This window comes from Pterocles gutturalis, unplaced genomic scaffold (genome assembly GCF_000699245.1).
Source record: "Pterocles gutturalis isolate BGI_N339 unplaced genomic scaffold, ASM69924v1 scaffold17454, whole genome shotgun sequence".
NCBI lineage: Eukaryota > Metazoa > Chordata > Aves > Pterocliformes > Pteroclidae > Pterocles > Pterocles gutturalis.
In genome coordinates, this window is record NW_010128551.1 from 25,861 (window position 1) to 42,585 (window position 16,725).

The following is a 16,725-nucleotide window of genomic DNA, read 5'->3' on the forward strand; positions in this document are numbered from 1 at the left end:
TACCTGAATCAGGGAAATGGGAAGGTAGTTGAACTGCTACTCTTTCTTCTTACAGTTTGTTTTTTTCTACCTCTTTTGACGTTACTGACGCTCTAAGAGTCGCAGTGGTCTTAGAGAGGAAAGCTGTGTCTCACAAGAAATTCAGAACATTTTTTGGAAGTTTGTGTGAGTTGGAAATCCATGAAGTCAGAGACTTTCCCCTACCTTCTACCTATTTTCTTTACATTCTTCATTTTACTGCTGTTGGCTAATACCGTAACTCTCAGTGACACTTTTCTTTTTGCACTGTTAGATCTCCTGGGCATAACTAATCCCAGAATGGTTTGGGTGGGAAGGGACCTTAAAGCCCACCCAGTGCCACCCCCTGCCATGGGCAGGGACACCTCCCACTAGCCCAGGTTGCCCAAAGCCTCATCCAGCCTGGCCTTGAACCCCTCCAGGGATGGGGCATCCACAGCTTCTCTGGGCAACCTGGGCCACTGCCTCACCCCCCGCACAGGAAAACATTTCTTCCTCACATCTCATCTCCATCTCCCCTCTTACAGCTTCAAACCGTCACCCCTTGTCCTATCACTACATGCCCTTGTAAAAAGTCCCTGTCCAGTTTTCTTGGTACAGGTTTGCCCTTGGTAAAGCCGTGTTGGTTGTCACCAATCACCTCCTTGTTATCCATGTGCCTTAGCATAGTTTCCAGGAGGATCTGCTCCATGATCTTGCTGGGCACAGAGGTGAGACTGACCAGCCTCCAGTTCCCCAGGTTTTCCTTTTTTCCCTTATCAAAAATGGGGATTGTTTCCCCTTTTCCACTCAGTGGGAACTTCACCAGGCTGCCACGACTTCCTGAATATGGTAGATAGTGGCTTAGCAACTTCTTCAAAGGCTTGACCTCAAAGTTCCTGGAACCCTTCAAATTCTTGGTCTTGATCTTTAAAAGTGCATATGAAGCAAAAGCTCCCGCGGCCTTTTGCAGTGACAGCAGAGGTGGCACATGATGGGGTGAATTGTGGTATTTGGGGTGCTCTCAGCAACCAGGACAGTGTCCCCAAAAAGGATGCGGGTGTGTGCTGGTCAGGTGTGTTGCACTGGAGGGCACTGGGTGCTTTCTGCAAGTAAGTAGCTTGAGTAGAGACATGTACACCTTCTGGCCAAGTGAGCTTAAAAACAACTAAATAAAGTTTTAAAGAGTCCTCTTGCATTGTGGCGTTTGAGTTTGCAGAAGTGAATTGAATGTCTGTGCACGGATGTCACAGTTGATTGTGGTAACCTGTCTCTTCTAAGGCTCCTGCAGGGATGTTTTTTCCCAGCAGACTGGTGCAGCTGTAGCATGGCTTGTTCTGCAGACACAGCAGCACAGGTCTTGATGTGCCTGGAAATCATGATCTGCCCGTGTTGTGAGCCTGCCGTGATGTAATCCGGCTTTGCCTGGGTTTGCTAGGAAGCCTTTTTGTGCTACTGGGTCTTTTTCTCTGTGTTTGTTGCTGGTTTATCATTCCTTGTTGATAAGGGTTTTATCTTTGTGGTTTAGAAGAGCTTCTTGTGGCATTCTGAATAAAGACTGCTTGCCAGTGAATGGATGTGGTTCGTGTGGAGTGTTTTAGCTTGTGAAAATATTGGTTTTGCAAGTCAGCTGAACCAACTGTACTGACCGACTACTTGCTTAATTGTTAGTTATCCTGTAAATCCCTTTGTTGGACTAAAGTGTATCAGGTACAAAATCTTCTGATTTTTGGAGGGAGACTTTTTCATGTGGAATTCTTACAGAGGCTGTCATTTAGGCACAAGTTGAATATAAATGTTTCTAAAAGTTGAATGAGAAGTGGATGGCCAAATTCCTTCATTTGATTTTTGGTTCCTCTTTGCTTCATGTCTGTTGCTGTGTCTTACAAAGGAGAGGAAGGTCCCATGATGCAAATTTCTACACACGCTATTCTGAAACTAGTTTCTAGCCTGTGAATGAGAAAAATATTTTCATTCGGGATGATTAATCTGCTGGGGCTTTTTGAGGTTTGTTAGGGCAGCTTGGGCAACCTTAGAGTCTTCAGCGGCACTAGAAGAAGTGTATTTCAAGCATGTTTCTGTGGAACAGGGCAGTGTTTGTCTTAGAGCCCCCTTGATTTTTGCAATGCTCACTGCTAACAGGCAGCTATTTTGGGCAGTGTTACCCTGGTGGTACTCATTACATCTCTTGCTGAATGCGAAGGCTGCTGGTGTTCAGCCCTGTGTTTCATTTGTGCACAAGAGTATGTGGAAAGCTTGTTGCTGCTTTGTTCGATTGTCTTTTTGTTCCTTATACAGCAACACCAGCCAACGACCTAAACTTTGAGGATGGTCTTTTAGATTAGCTGAATCTGATTGAAATTGGGGAAGGGGTGTGAATTAGCGTGCTTTCATATGAAATGAGACAACATTTAAACATCGATGGTACTGTCTGTGTTTTTCATTAGTTTGTAATAAGCAATTCCTTATGGTCAAGATTCTTTTAGAGGGAACTTGGCTTGTGAGTTTTGTATTAAATTTATCAGTTAGCAACTCCTTTTGCAGTTATTTCAACTATGTGGACCCTCTGCATTATCAACAGTGGAGAGTAGTTGGTGCATTTCAAGATGAGCGCTTCATCAGCCTCTCGGTTTGCTGCACAGTGAGCCAAGGTCCCACGGCCCAGCACAGACCCAGGACTCGGTCCCCTCCTGAAACTGGTTGTGGTGTTGAAGCTCTGGAGACCTCATACGCTAACTTGTGTACTGGGTACTATTCAGAGCATAACTGCTGCAACAGGGATCCTCCTGGGATACACTTTGAACTCGATTTGGGTTCGAAAAATATATTTATATACAGTCATATGTGTATCTTGTTTATGAAGTAAACAGATGCAGTTGATACGGGCTTTGTAGCTTTATATCACATGTGTGATGCTTTTACCAAACTCCTTGTTGGTAGTAGTGACAATCAATATAACAATTCATTTTTCTAACCTTCAAGGTCTCGCCACATCATTACATTTTACAAGTGATGGGATTTGTCATTGTTTTAGTGTCAGGCTGTGCTTTGCCTCTGTCCTACGTGGCATGCTTTGGCTATAAAAGACATTGAAAACAGTACGAAACTTTTTGTCCAGCTGCCTAGGATGGAAACTTTGCACATCATTTACTGTTAGTAAAATGGTGTTTATTCCCCTTATCCCGTTGCTTCTCCTAACTACACATGAGGTCAAAGGTACGGTAAGGTGAAGTAAATTTCCCAGGGTTTCCCTGGAAGCCACTTCAGAGTTTGAAACAGGAAGAAGTTCTGAATCCCAGCTGGTCGCTCTGTTTGCAGGGGTTCTGTGGGCAGGTGTACTGCTAGTCCTGGAGTGAATAGCTGGGTTGAATTATCCAGCTTTCATTGCAAAGAAAAATCTGAAAATTAGTCATTAAAGTAAACTTCAAATGGGAAAATAAGATGTCCAATACTCGTGCTGATAGATTGGAGAGTTTACCTAAAAAATTCTCTGCCAGCTGTTGACATGCTCTGCGTAGTTGTCACTTCCACTGGAGACGTGCGTTCTGTGGACTGTTCTCTTTATCACATGCGTTGAAACCTAACGCATCGGATCTGTCTCTTCCGTGCAGGTTAACGTTAGCAGAATACCATGAACAGGAAGAAATCTTCAAACTCCGACTAGGTCATCTTAAAAAGGTAAGAACTAACAGCAGAGAAGGCTTTAGGTGGGTTTTAAATTCAGTGTTCTATGACCAATAGCATTTCTATGTAGAGGTCACCACTGTTTGATAATCGAGAGGTTTTTGTTGCTTGAAAAGGTTGGCCAGGATTTTGCAATATTTTTTTCACAGTAATGTTCTTTGCAGCAATAAATAGATTTCTGTGTCCTTACAGTTGAGATTTCATGCAGGGAGCTTTAATAGATCTTATTCTGTCACTGTGACCTGCCTGGTGCTGGGCTCTGTACGTGTCTAATGTGGGGGATCATGAAGCGATGGACCAGGGGAAGAAAATTATAAGAACACAACAAAAACTGCAACCATCATTGACTTTCCCATTTCTTTGCAATATCGACTAACCAGCATTACCAGTAACAGTCCAATAAAATCTCTTGGGCTTTTGGAAACTAGTACTGTTGAGGTAGTTGTAATGCACGTTTGTTTTCAAATGCATCGGCTTCAGTAGGAGCTGTACCTGCAAGTGAGGTTATATTTAGCTAAGCTGGTGGTTACCTCTGAAGTGACTGCACTAACCTATAAATAAGTTTTCTGGGACACTTCAACAGATGATGTACTGAAAAAAAAATTGATGTCTTCTGCCATTTCCTGATTACCTGTGATGTCTTCTAAGGCCAAAGAGTTTTATTTCCCATATGAAACAAAGAGGAAGTGTGCAAATGCATTGCTGGAGTCCCCCTTCTTTTCTCCGGTGGTGCCTGAGCTCTACACTGAGTTTTTCCCTGTAACCTTGACACACAAGTTGAACACAAGGCCTCATTAATGCTGCGGTACTCCTTGTTATTTTCAGTGGCAAGGGAAAGTTAATGCGCACATGGAATCCGCTGGCACTCTGCCTGTTTTGTTTTATTGACCTGTGGGCAAAGATAAGTGATACAGGCAGGAGTACGCTGAGGGCATGCTTGCTCTCCGGCTTCCGCATTGCTCGAGGGGATTAACCGCAGGTCCATCTGGGCTGGGCATGTATGTGCCACCCCGGGACAGAGGAATCCCTTTGGAAATGGACCTTAATGGAAAATGAAGTCACGTTCTGGGATCGTGGCATTGTCTGAAGCTATGCTTGTCCTTCTCCGCTTTTGGAAACTGGCTCATTCTTTGGGCCTAAAAATAGAACAAGTTGAGAAGGGAGGGGACAGAGTCACAAGACAAATGGGTAACTATGTCCCTTGAGTCGTATACACCAAATAATACTGCTTAAGGTGGGTGTTTTGAGGTTTGCAACACTGTCCACAGCGCTAACTTACACTCTGACCCGTTCTACCATTTACTGCTGATAGGACCCAGTGTTGTGCGCTCACATTCTCCATCCTCTCCAGATATTACCCCATCCCCATGTGGCATCTTGACATCCCCATTCCTCACTTCTGAGGGCTGTCTACTTTCTCTTATCCCAGAAGAGATTGAGTTCCTACAAAACTAGCTGCATGGCACTTAAACAGGGAAGGAGCAGGACCAAGCAACATCACTTCTTAATTACAGCAAATGTTAAAAACAAGAAGGCGTGAAGGATATGTCTGCTCCTGACTGCGTGGGTGTGAGCACCACCTGACTCTTAGTTGACTGTGACTATCTCTCTCATCTCCCAAATGAGTTATTTACCGATAAATTCTTCACAAATGGAATTACATTTGTATTTCCATAAATCAGGCGGAAATGCTAACTGCGTTATCTTACACAGTGTTGTATTTTCCTTTTGTTTTTTTTCCTTGTGCAGGAAGAAGCAGAGATCCAGGCGGAGTTAGAACGGCTAGAGAGGGTTAGAAATCTACATATCAGGGAATTGAAAAGGATACACAATGAAGATAATTCACAGTAAGCACACGGGATTCAGGGACAAGAACGTACAGTATTTTTTTATTTTTCGTGATGGGAAACACTTAATCTTTTTTTAAATTGGTGTTACAACTTAATATGTCACTTGACTGGGGGGCAGCATGGTGATAAACTTGAAGTTGATGGAAGACAAAGGCTTCCGAGTGCATCAGGGTATCATTATATAGCCCTTCATCACTGCAAAGTGATCAAATAGTATCAAATCTCAGTTGTTAGCACAATTTTAATATTTTTCTCTCTTAATATAAAAATACTGTTTCTAAGCTGTGTAGTAGCTGTAATTTTTTGTACAGTAGATTGCATTATTTCTGTCAGTGTTCTTAAACTGTGTCTTTCTTGCCAGATTTAAAGACCATCCAACGCTAAATGATAGATATTTGTTGCTACATCTTCTGGGTAGAGGCGGCTTCAGTGAAGTATATAAGGTAAATTTGAAGTGGCAGTCTGTGGTGTAATCTGAATTTGCAGGGAAATATTGCAGTAAGCAGAATTTTTACACTTGTTTTCTCAATGGTGTGTGTGGTTGTGGAGGAAGAAGGGAGGATGGAGGACAAAGGATGTGTTGCATCTGGCTTGCATTAGGCAGCAGACTTGAGATTTTCAGGTTCTGCCCTTGTCCTTGGGGGTCAGATTTCCTGCAAATGTATATTTCAAGGAAATGTTGCACCAAGTGTGCAGGTTTTATCAGGACAGAGAAGCAAACCACTTGTTTCTTCAAGTGCAGCACACAAATACCTTAAGTAGTGATGTTTTATTGAGTATGGCACAGCAAGCCTGAACGTCACTGTAAATAAGAGAAAATAGCTCCAATAATAAGAGCAAAGCCTTCATTTCCTGGGGGCAGAAGGCTTTTTTTCCCTGTGTCTTCATTTTATGCTGTGAAGTAGCAGACTGGAGGGGGTAGTGCGTGTGTGATCTTGGGACTTCCTTGGAACTGAGGATTACTTGTGTGTCAGCAATCTTGCATGGCCAAGACCTGTGATACTTTGGTGCTTGCTATGTGACTACTATTCTTAAAGCATTTTCGGCTCTAAACATTCCCCATCTGTACCCAGTAGTTCTTAATTCGTGTTGAATTTGGCCGGAATGAAAATAACTATGCCAATGTAAATAGTAGAAACTTCACAGTGATTTACTATTTTGATGCAATACAACAACAGATATCTAAACCAGGGAGGCTAGACTGCTCAGGTAGTGAAAGAAGAGTGTGGTCTGCATGTAAGTACTCTGAATTGCTCTTTGGAGGCTTTGCTGACTAAGGAAGAAGCCTTGGCTCCGCAGATGAAAGCAAGAGGGTATGAACACTTCACGCCTGACTGTGCTTAAGAGTTGTAACTAAGTTATTAAAACAAAAAAGTGCTTAGCCCTTCTTCTCCAGGGTCTTGGGCGACCTATTAAGCATTAGGAGTTAAGTATACAACTTCTGAGATGGACACAGTTTATCCTTGTCTGCTTACAATAAGATTTTTGCCCCGTCCTATAAATTATCAGCTGTTGCTGCTCTCAGGCAAGGTAAAAGATTTTTGCATTTCTTAAGAACATAATTCCAGACGTCCGTTCTTCAAAGAGTATCTGAATCACAAGAAACTGGAGGGAAAAATACAGCACAAGAATTTGTGCAGTTCTGCCATTGCATGCTCCAGCTTCTAAATAAGCTGAAGTACTGTGCTTCAAGATGAAGAGCTGGGCTACCAATGTGAAACAAAGTATTGAAAATCCTCTGGATGTTTGGGTTTTTTTTTTTAAACTGAGTGTAGAAAATGAGTTAGGGAGCTTGGGGGACCAATGGCAGGGTCTTTCCCAGTGTGATTAACTGTCTATATTTTGGTAATTTGCCCTTTCTGATCCCATTGTAGTGCTGGTGGTATAATGTCAGAATAAATGCGGCATTAGTTAGAGCCCGTGGGGAAGGTCAGATCAAAGCGCTGAATATTCAATTGTTTTCAGAGTTGCTTGGTTTCATTAGTGAAACTAATTACCCATCAAAATGTGGGTTTGCTCTTCACTCAGTATGTCGTAATGCTGATTTCCTGGGTGGGGATATTGGTTTGTTAGAGCTTGTCTGTTTTTGCAGTATTAACTTGAAGTTGTGATTCCTACTGATTTTCAGCTCTTCTCTCTGCAGGCATTTGATTTAACAGAACAGAGATATGTAGCTGTGAAAATACACCAGTTAAATAAAAACTGGAGAGATGAGAAGAAAGAAAACTATCACAAGTAAGTAGGGCTGTAAAGCAGACAGCCATGTTTCCAAACCCCTCCTGTGTTTGGTTATCTGGTGTCTGGGAACAGGCTGCCATTTTTTTTCCTGTGCTTAGCTACGTTTCAAAAGCCAATCTCTGTCCCAGCAGCTATTTGCAAAAGTTAGGGTTTGGTTCAAAATGTTTTGATCGTGTGCACACACGCAGTTTTGCATAAACACGAGGTTTTAAAGCACCAGGAGTGCTCTATGAAGAAAGTGTTAAAGTGGCTTCTCCTCTCAGAAATGTCAAAGCTCCACTCGTGGGAGTCAGTTTTTCCTGCCCATTTTCCAGGTACACACCTGCATTGTGCTCCCTGCAAGCCTTCCCCGTCCTAGAATACTTAATGCTTTCACAGATGATCAGGACTATACCTGTGTTATGGCCTGGAAGGGGGTTGCAGGAAGCCTTTGGGTGTGGATTAGATAAGCTCTGCAGAATGGCAGCCAAGCCTTCTTGACAGAACTTCAAAGATAAAGCTGTGATCTTAATTCCCCAAGAAGTCACTAAGCTGGATTTGAAGCCTGGAAGTTGGGCTGTTAAGCATCATGGAATTTTTCTAGAACTTGCTGATTTTTGTATTCAGCTATCTTGGATCCTTTAAGGATTTATTATGAGGTTTTTCTGATTTGGCAAGCAGGACCATTAATCAACATCAGTTATTTTGTAGCATTGCCAGTGTTTGAGAGGCACTCACATTCTGTGGTTCTCGAGAACTGTTCTGCGCAGTTCCTCGTTTGCTTGTCTTAATAACGTGCATGGGTTTGATTGAAGTTGGACTGCTGTGTGGTATGTCTGGGTTTGCTATCTGCAGAACTTAGAATGAAGTCACTTGTATGACTAACGCTCAGACTTTCCTATTTTCAGACATGCGTGTAGAGAGTACAGAATTCACAAAGAACTGGATCATCCTCGAATAGTTAAGCTATATGACTACTTTTCGCTGGATACTGACTCGTAAGTTATGTTCCTGTGTCCTTTGACCCATTCGCTACAGACAAAGTATTTGGACTCTTAAAACCTTCCAGGAGAGTCCAGAGAATGTCCACACCAATGTCACAGACTGTACTGCAGAGATATCTGAGGCAGTTTCAACATACATTAGTGTTCTAGACTCAAACCAGTATGCCATCTTATGTCAGATGTGGTGCTTTACTGGTGAATCCTGCTCTTTGTTGGCCTGTGCAGACGCCCCAGCTGATACAGCTTTCCTCTTCTGGATTTAGCACTTAATGGGGGATCTCTGACCTTTGTACTGTTGAGCACTGGGGACTGTGCTCCCAGTAGCTTTTTTTCAGAGAGGGATTAATAGGCTGGCGGACTCTTAATTTAATATTTTGACCAAATACGTGAGTCTTACAGGTGATAACGAAGTGTTGTGGTTTCTATCAGGTGCCTTAATTACAACAACTCCTGTTTTGCCTCCAGGTTTTGTACAGTGTTAGAATACTGTGAGGGAAATGATCTGGACTTCTACCTGAAACAGCACAAGTTAATGTCGGAGAAAGAGGCGCGATCCATTATCATGCAGATTGTGAATGCTTTAAAATACTTAAATGAAATCAAACCTCCCATCATACACTATGACCTTAAACCAGGTATGCTGTGCCGCTAGCTGACGTGCTTGAGGATGTTAACGAAAGGTAATGGGTTATAAGTAACATGGGAAAGTTTACTTTGGTCAGACAGCAAAAAGGAGTCAGGGCTGTCTGGGAAAACTCACTTGCAAGAAGAAAAAAAAACTAAAATGCATAGAACATGCTGTGAAAAGGGTATTGTCTCCCAGAATTGCAACATAAAACAAGGAAGTAACATTCCAGAAAAAGTAGCCTCTCGGTTCAGAACAAGCCCTTCAACCACCAAGTGTCTGTTTGGTTTCTTAATGTCCTGCTTGTATTCTGCTGTTGAGAGCTTCTGTTATTGCTTCATAAAGGTTCCCATAATTACTAGTGCGTTTCATGTTCCCATTCTTCTGGCTTATTCTTTCTGTAATCATCTGCCTGAAAATTTGGTGGCAGAAGCTAACTTGGAAGCATTCGGTTTTTCATACCCTGTGGCAGCTCACAAAGTTGAGGACATACAAACTGTTCGCTCAGGTCTGCCTTTGAATTCAGTACCACGTGGAAGGTCCTCTCCAAATGTTGTTGCAGATTTCTCTTTACCCTTGGGCAGAGTCACAAGGGGAAAATGGAAGCGCTCTCTTTTGGGGTGATGCATATTGCCTACATAGCTTTTTTTTTCCTAGTTCAATAAAATTCAGCCATCTCTTTGGGCAGTTATCCCTGGCTTGTCTCCCTGTACTGGTGGCACTTCATTAGCATTGTGTAACTAGTATGTGATGTGGTTTATTGCATCAGCACAAGGAATTTGTACGGGAGGTGGTGCTGTTGCTCTAGTTCTAGTGACCCTGCTTCTCCCCCCAGCTGCTGACTGTTCTCCCGTTGTCTGAGCACGCTGCAGAGCTCTGCCTACAGTTGTCTAAAGCTGTGATTCATCCGCTGCCATCACGCACGATTCTGATGCTTTATTGTAGGCTTTAAGAAAAAACAGTGATGAGCTGACATCTTGATCCTTGATGGATTTGGAAGACACTCTTGCCTAAGCAGTAATTGTCCTTTTTGAGCTTAGAAAGCCACTGGGGAGCACTTGCCAGGAAGGAGAGAGTTTCTGGTTTATTGAGAGGCCAGGGCAAGTCAGGACTTCTGGGCAGAATGAGTCATGATTGTGTACGTGTACTTCTCTCCTTAATCCTTGTTTTTGACCTGCCCTTCCAACATGACCTTGGGGAGGGGTCAAAACAGCATGAGCATCGAGCTTATTTGGTTAATAGGGCTCAGAATCTGGAGGCTCCAAGGATGTCAGGCCTCTGGGCAGATTGTTTTCTAGCACTTGGTGGGAGCTGAGTTGTCTCTGGAGCACGGGGTACTGAGTGTTAAAACATCTGCCCCAGGCTGCTGCAGCTTGCAATGTAGGTTCCTTGTCCTCTCATGCAGAGTTCAATGCAATTTTATTCGTGTTTTTTTCCTGCGAGATGTGTATCCTAAGCGGCTGTTTCCCTCCTCTGTCTAGGTAACATTCTTCTAGTCAATGGTACTGCATGTGGAGAGATAAAAATCACAGATTTTGGACTTTCCAAAATCATGGATGATGACAGCTACAACTCTGTTGATGGCATGGAACTGACATCGCAGGGGGCTGGTACTTACTGGTAAGTGTTGCCTGGGGCACTTGCAAGTTACGGATCAAGAACAGTTTATCAGCAGCTTTGGATCTGTCAGCTCTGTATGTGCTGCCGTTGTGACAGCTTGAGACACTGGAGGTTTGAGACCCTAGAAGCTGCTCTTTTTATCACACAGCTCCTTTTGAGGCCGGCAGCTTTTTACTTTTCGGTGGATTAGTGTTTATACATTTGAAAACCATTTCTTATCCAAAGGGCCTGGTGAAAAATCGCATATGCTGAGACAGCGAGCTCTGGAGTGGAGCTTGGCTGGTATTTCACAGTCTGTAATGGCACTAACAGTTTAAGCAAGGAGGAGGAGAATACCGTGCCTGTTTGGAAATTCAGGTACATCGGGGAGATGGAAAGATGAGGAGGTGAAAATCTATAGTTAGCTCTTACAAAAGATGTAAATCTCGTAGTGCTATCTATAGCCAGCGCTTCACTTTTGAGTGTGATGTGAAAGATGTTTTCAGCAATACTTTATCCTCAGTGCCACGTTTTGTCACTGCATCTTGCTGAGAGCAAGACCTACGGTGAGTGCTACTGATTGTGGTTCCTGGATATTACCTGAGCTGCAACTGTCACTATGGGCAACAGTTGTACAGGAACATTTGTTCAGGCATTCTGTATTGTACAGTTTTGTTCTGTTCCTAAAAATGAAATTAGCTGTGGTTTGAGCAAGGCTGACCGTCTCTAACTAGAATGGGGCATCTGGGGTTATATTTCTAGAAATACGTATTTTGGCTGTGTGGTTCTGTTGTGGAATTGTTGGCTGAGCCCTTTTAACAACAAATAACTGGTTCTGAAGATAAAAGAAAATGGGATTACTTTATGTGCTCTGGTGAAAAGAAACTGCTCACTAGCTCAGACCATGAGTGTCTGGAGAGTCCTTGGGATCACTGTTCCCAGAAGGGGTACAATGCACATTGGTGATCTTGGCCCAAAGATGCACAGGAATGAAAGCGGGAAGCTCAAGTCCAAAGCTAACATCTGATCACAGAAGTTCATTCCTTCCTTTCTGAAAAAAATGACTGAAAGTATCTGGAGATGCTACTCATAACCCTTTATCACTTCCTTCTAATCAGGTATTTGCCACCAGAATGTTTTGTGGTTGGAAAAGAACCTCCAAAGATTTCAAATAAAGTTGATGTCTGGTCAGTGGGAGTCATCTTCTATCAGTGTCTCTATGGCAGAAAGGTAAGAAGGCATTTACCTCCTTTCTTAGGGGCAATTCCCAAACCTTTGGGCAGGCAGCCCTGGCTTCTGCTTTCTTCCCCTCCCCAGGCTTAGAAGGTGCTTCCACCTTGTCTCCTTGCCGTCACTTCCAAGGCAGAGTCCATGCTGACGAAGTGGGAAGAATTTACCAGGTTCTGTTTCACTCTACGTGGCGCTTCCTTCAGAAGCAATGTTGTGCAGAACATCTCTTTCACTGGGCGTGTTCCCCCTGAGGCTGTTATGGGCACGAGCAGTATATTGTTCAGGGCCAGACACCTGAGGTTCTTGCTCTGGCTTTGTGTTGTGATGCTTTCAATGCTCCAAGTCTTTGTTGAGCCTGATGATGCTTGATGGCTGCGTTTTAGGGAAAAAAAAAAAGTAGGTACAAAGACCTGCTCTAGAAGTTTTTAGAATGGCTTTTGGAAGGGAAGAGTCTGGACCAGGAAAATGTGATTCTCCTGTGAAAAGGTGATTTGTTTTATGACAACAGAAGGAATAAGTTGGAGCAGGAGAAGGATTCCATCTCTTGTTTTCACAAGTCCTTAGTAACCAAGTGTTGTGAAAGCCTGGGCTGACAAACACACTGGGTTGCTGAGTGGTGTCAGTCAGGCAGATGGTGGAACCGGCCCAGCAGAGGCTGAAGTGGGTGAATCTCCTGTTGGTTTAGGTAGATGAAAGCCCTCTTGCACATGCTGAAGCTGACCTACGAGGTCTGGAAGCAGGTGGAGGTCCCTCCTGTCTGAGCCGGAGACACCGCAGACACCACAGACGCGTTCCAGCTTGGTCCCTTTTGTTCAGTTTAAGCGCGGGAGCAGTGTGTCCTGCTCATCTGGAATCTGCAGCACCTTCACAGCATTCGTGGGCTTCTTGCCTGGAAAAATGCTGATGTCAACTGATGATAAACAGTAGCGTTATGGGCTTTTTAAGGCCTGTCAACAACGTTTAACATCTGTCTTCCATTTTTTTTTTGGTAGCCCTTCGGTCACAACCAGTCACAACAAGATATTCTGCAGGAGAACACAATTCTGAAAGCTACCGAGGTGCAGTTTCCTCCAAAGCCAGTAGTCACGCCAGAAGCAAAGGTAAATCTTCCTGCAGCATCGCAGTGTGTATGTCAGTGACTGGCGCTGGCAGTTCCACCCTCTTGGTTTCCCTAAAAGCAGGGGGAGTTCTGTGTTTAATGCTTGCCTCCTGCAGAGCGATGGGTGGCTTTGCGTTGCGTTATCAGGCTGAGGACTGAGCAGAGCACAGTGTGTGCCTCTGCCCGTGCTTCCTCCTGATAGGAGATGAGCTTCTGGTGTAGGAGCTGGACTGTCTCTGTGGTCACTGGGGAAGGAATCTCAGTGCTGGGGTTGTCAGATTGGCCCCACTCCCGAAGAAAGCTTCCTTTTGCTGTCCTACTAATTCTTGTTTTGCCTTTGGGGTGTCTGCAGGCATTTATCAGACGTTGTTTGGCCTACCGAAAGGAGGATCGGATAGATGTCCAGCAGCTGGCCTGTGACCCGTACCTGCTGCCTCACATCCGCAAATCTGTATCCACGAGCAGCCCAGCTGGAGCTGCCGTCGCATCAACCTCCGGATCATCCAATAACAGCTCTTCAAACTGAGACAGAGTAACAGGCCAAAAACTGCTTGAGAAACCGGCAAAAAGACTTAGAGAAACAGCTTTGGAATAGAGGAATCCGCAAGGGTCTCAAGAAACCTGCACCAGGTGCTTTTTTTTTTCTCTTGCTTTTTTCCATCCATAGAGCATGACAACATCAACTCTCATCAAGAAAACCTTCGGCATCTAGGCCAAGCCATGTGGATAGGAGATGGCTTGAGGTTTATCCTGTAAAATGACCACAAAAGGGTGGCTGCTCTGAGCAAGGAGGGGAAACTCAAGAAAATACAAAAAGACATGGTTCCATGTACTGTGAACTTCTGAACATGCAGCCTTGGGGAATCCAGGACGCCGTGTGTGCTTCATATGAAGAATGTGGACTTTGGAAAAAGACTGGGCTAGTCCAGTGTTGATATTTAAACATTGTTCTTTTTCTTTTAATAAAGTTTAGGTAACATCTCCTGAAAAGCTCGAAGCACCAAGGTTCAGCTGGGGATGGTATATGACTCTTTGCCCTTTGGAGGGGAAAAAAGTTGATCCTGCCTGTTCATGGCACTAGAGTTAGTGTTTTACCCCTAATTAATTTCAGTTTTTTAAAAATAACAATTTTTTGGAAGAAAACAGTTTTCTGGTCTCAAAGTGAAACCCGTATTAGCAGGTTCATGGCAGTGTCCATTCTGCGGATGGTGCAGCTTTCTGCTCCCTTGGAGTGGCCTCGTAAGAATAATTCACCTTCTCAGGAGGGCGCTGAAGCCCGTGGGAGAACAGGCCTGCGTAGATCTCCTGTGATCAGAGTGGATCACAGCACGGACTGCCACAAGGTTTTCAGCTGCTGCTTCATAGCTCTCCCAACGGTTGCACCTTTTTTAATTTATTTGAAGTGCTGTTCTTTTTGAAAACACACCCTGACATGTTCACGGCGTGCTCTCTGCTCTCGTGAGCGTGATATCTGTTGACTGTTGAAAAGGCAGGCAGCGAACAGGAAAGAATCAGAGCACAGCTCAGTTGATCACAGGTGTGATCTGTGCTCACACAGTACTGTACATACCTTGTTCGTGTTTTAAAAATCTGAAGCTGAAGACTTGTCTGCTTTTCTCAGTTAGGTGACTTGGCTGCAAAGCTTCCTCTCTCCCTTAACACTTTCCTTCTAAAAACTTGCTGACTTTCCTAACTTGCTGCCATTGCTGCATCTGATTTCATATGAGAGGGGAAAAAATAATGTTCTTGAAGGGAGCAAACCTAATTATTTTTGTCTCTCTTCTCTAATCTGCCTGGAGGGATCTCACACCTTCAGCTGGAGCCTGCCTGCTGCGGAACGCAATCCTCTTGTCCCCACTCTGCCCTTTTTTCTCCCGCATTGAAGGAAAACTGAAAACACACGCAAAAAGCACAGCACTTGAACATGTGGCAGCCAGGTTGGAGTGCTCCTAACATGTGGCAGGAGTTCATAGCCAGAAATATTTAAAGATGCAGTGTTCAAGGGTTGTCTCAGGAGGGAGCCGAGCAGTGCACTACTGCAATTCAGGGTCTTGTTTAAAAAACAAAATACCCTGTGCACACTTCCTAACCCAGTACCCAGACCACCGTGGTGTGGACTCGCCTCTGCGGCACCTCCAGGATTGTGCCCGCAGCTCTGGCAGCCCGTGGGCTGTTTGGGGCACTCGGTACCCAAGCGGCGTTCTCCATCACGCACTTTCAGAGAGAACTGCCGCTTGTCTGCCTTATTGTAAGCCATCGTCTGCAAATATGATGCTTAAACCTGATCAGGAACTTTTAGTTAACTGAAAGATGGAGGAGTCTGTTGAAATTTAGCAGTGGACCTGGAGACCTCTACTGCTTTGATTTTTTTATCACTATTTTGGTAGTGACTCTTGGGCTTTTAATTGGATGTATTCACTTGCAGCTGCGTTAAGGTGGTCTCTAAACTGTAGTGGTTTAAACAAAGAAAAGAAATACTGCATCTTTAAATCCTCAGCCATACTTTCTTAGCCCTTTCCATCCCTGCCGCTCTGTTCCAGAAGTTAACTGTTTAGCAAGCAGCGCTTTGACGTGTCTATTCAGCCTCTGTCAGGCAAAATCAGGGTTGATGCTTCATCCCATTTGCTGAAACTGATGATAATGGTGTCTGTCTACATCGGGGAGAATTCTAAAAGGGTTTTTTCTATCCGGGTCCCGTTGTTTCTTGGACATACAGTGTGTGCTATCTCTGTGGGTGTGATTAGTTTTGTGTCAGATGCATTTATTCCTGCCGTGTGACACCCATCCAGGGGCCTGGGGACAGCGTTGGCCTTTCCCGGGGCTGACGGCGGAGAAGAACCCTGGTAGAATTCTGGCTGCGACACCTTCCTTGTTAATATGGGTTTCACTTCCAATAACAGACCCTGTTGCCACACTGTTCATTTACTTAAAGAGAAGTGTATGAAGAATTTGTAACTTAAACCAGGCCAGACTGTTTTGGCTCTACCCAACAGATGAGACATGGATATTAAAATAAGTTTTAAGAAACTGATTTGCTTGGCTCTTATTGTTTTGCTCTTCGTAGTGTTGGCACAAGCTCTCTTGTAGTGGCTGCATGGAGGTGACATGGGACGAGGTGAGGAAGGATGGAGGAAGGTTGCATTTAACAGCTCCAAGCAGCAAGATCTCTGCATCGGAGGGTGGAATTGCTGAAAATTAACAAGTCTTATTTAATTACTGCCATTGATCTTGTTCTGGAGCATTGAGACAGGCATCTGAGGTGGGTGTGTCCCTCATTTCCAGTAGAGTAGCGGCTGCCTGTAGGAGCTCTATATGTTCAGGACACAAAACCCACCTTTTTTGTGTCTGTTGATGAAAAGTTGTGTTGAATTCTTGTGCCGTGGCTGGCTGGGCTGAGAGACAGTGGGGGGGGGCCGGCCC

General features: G+C 44.2%; 1 protein-coding gene across 1 annotated transcript in view; it reads left to right on the forward strand.

The window, feature by feature from the left end:
• Positions 1-14,108, forward strand: part of TLK2 (tousled-like kinase 2) — a 38,605-nt gene extending 24,497 nt beyond the window's left edge. Inside the window, 10 exon segments of the mRNA XM_010079672.1 lie at positions 3,609-3,675; positions 5,431-5,528; positions 5,893-5,974; positions 7,675-7,766; positions 8,657-8,746; positions 9,218-9,387; positions 10,859-10,997; positions 12,095-12,206; positions 13,199-13,306; positions 13,658-14,108. Of these exon segments, the coding sequence (XP_010077974.1) occupies positions 3,609-3,675; positions 5,431-5,528; positions 5,893-5,974; positions 7,675-7,766; positions 8,657-8,746; positions 9,218-9,387; positions 10,859-10,997; positions 12,095-12,206; positions 13,199-13,306; positions 13,658-13,831 (1,132 nt within the window). The 3' untranslated portion in view covers positions 13,832-14,108.
• The last annotated feature ends 2,617 nt before the right edge of the window (positions 14,109-16,725 follow it).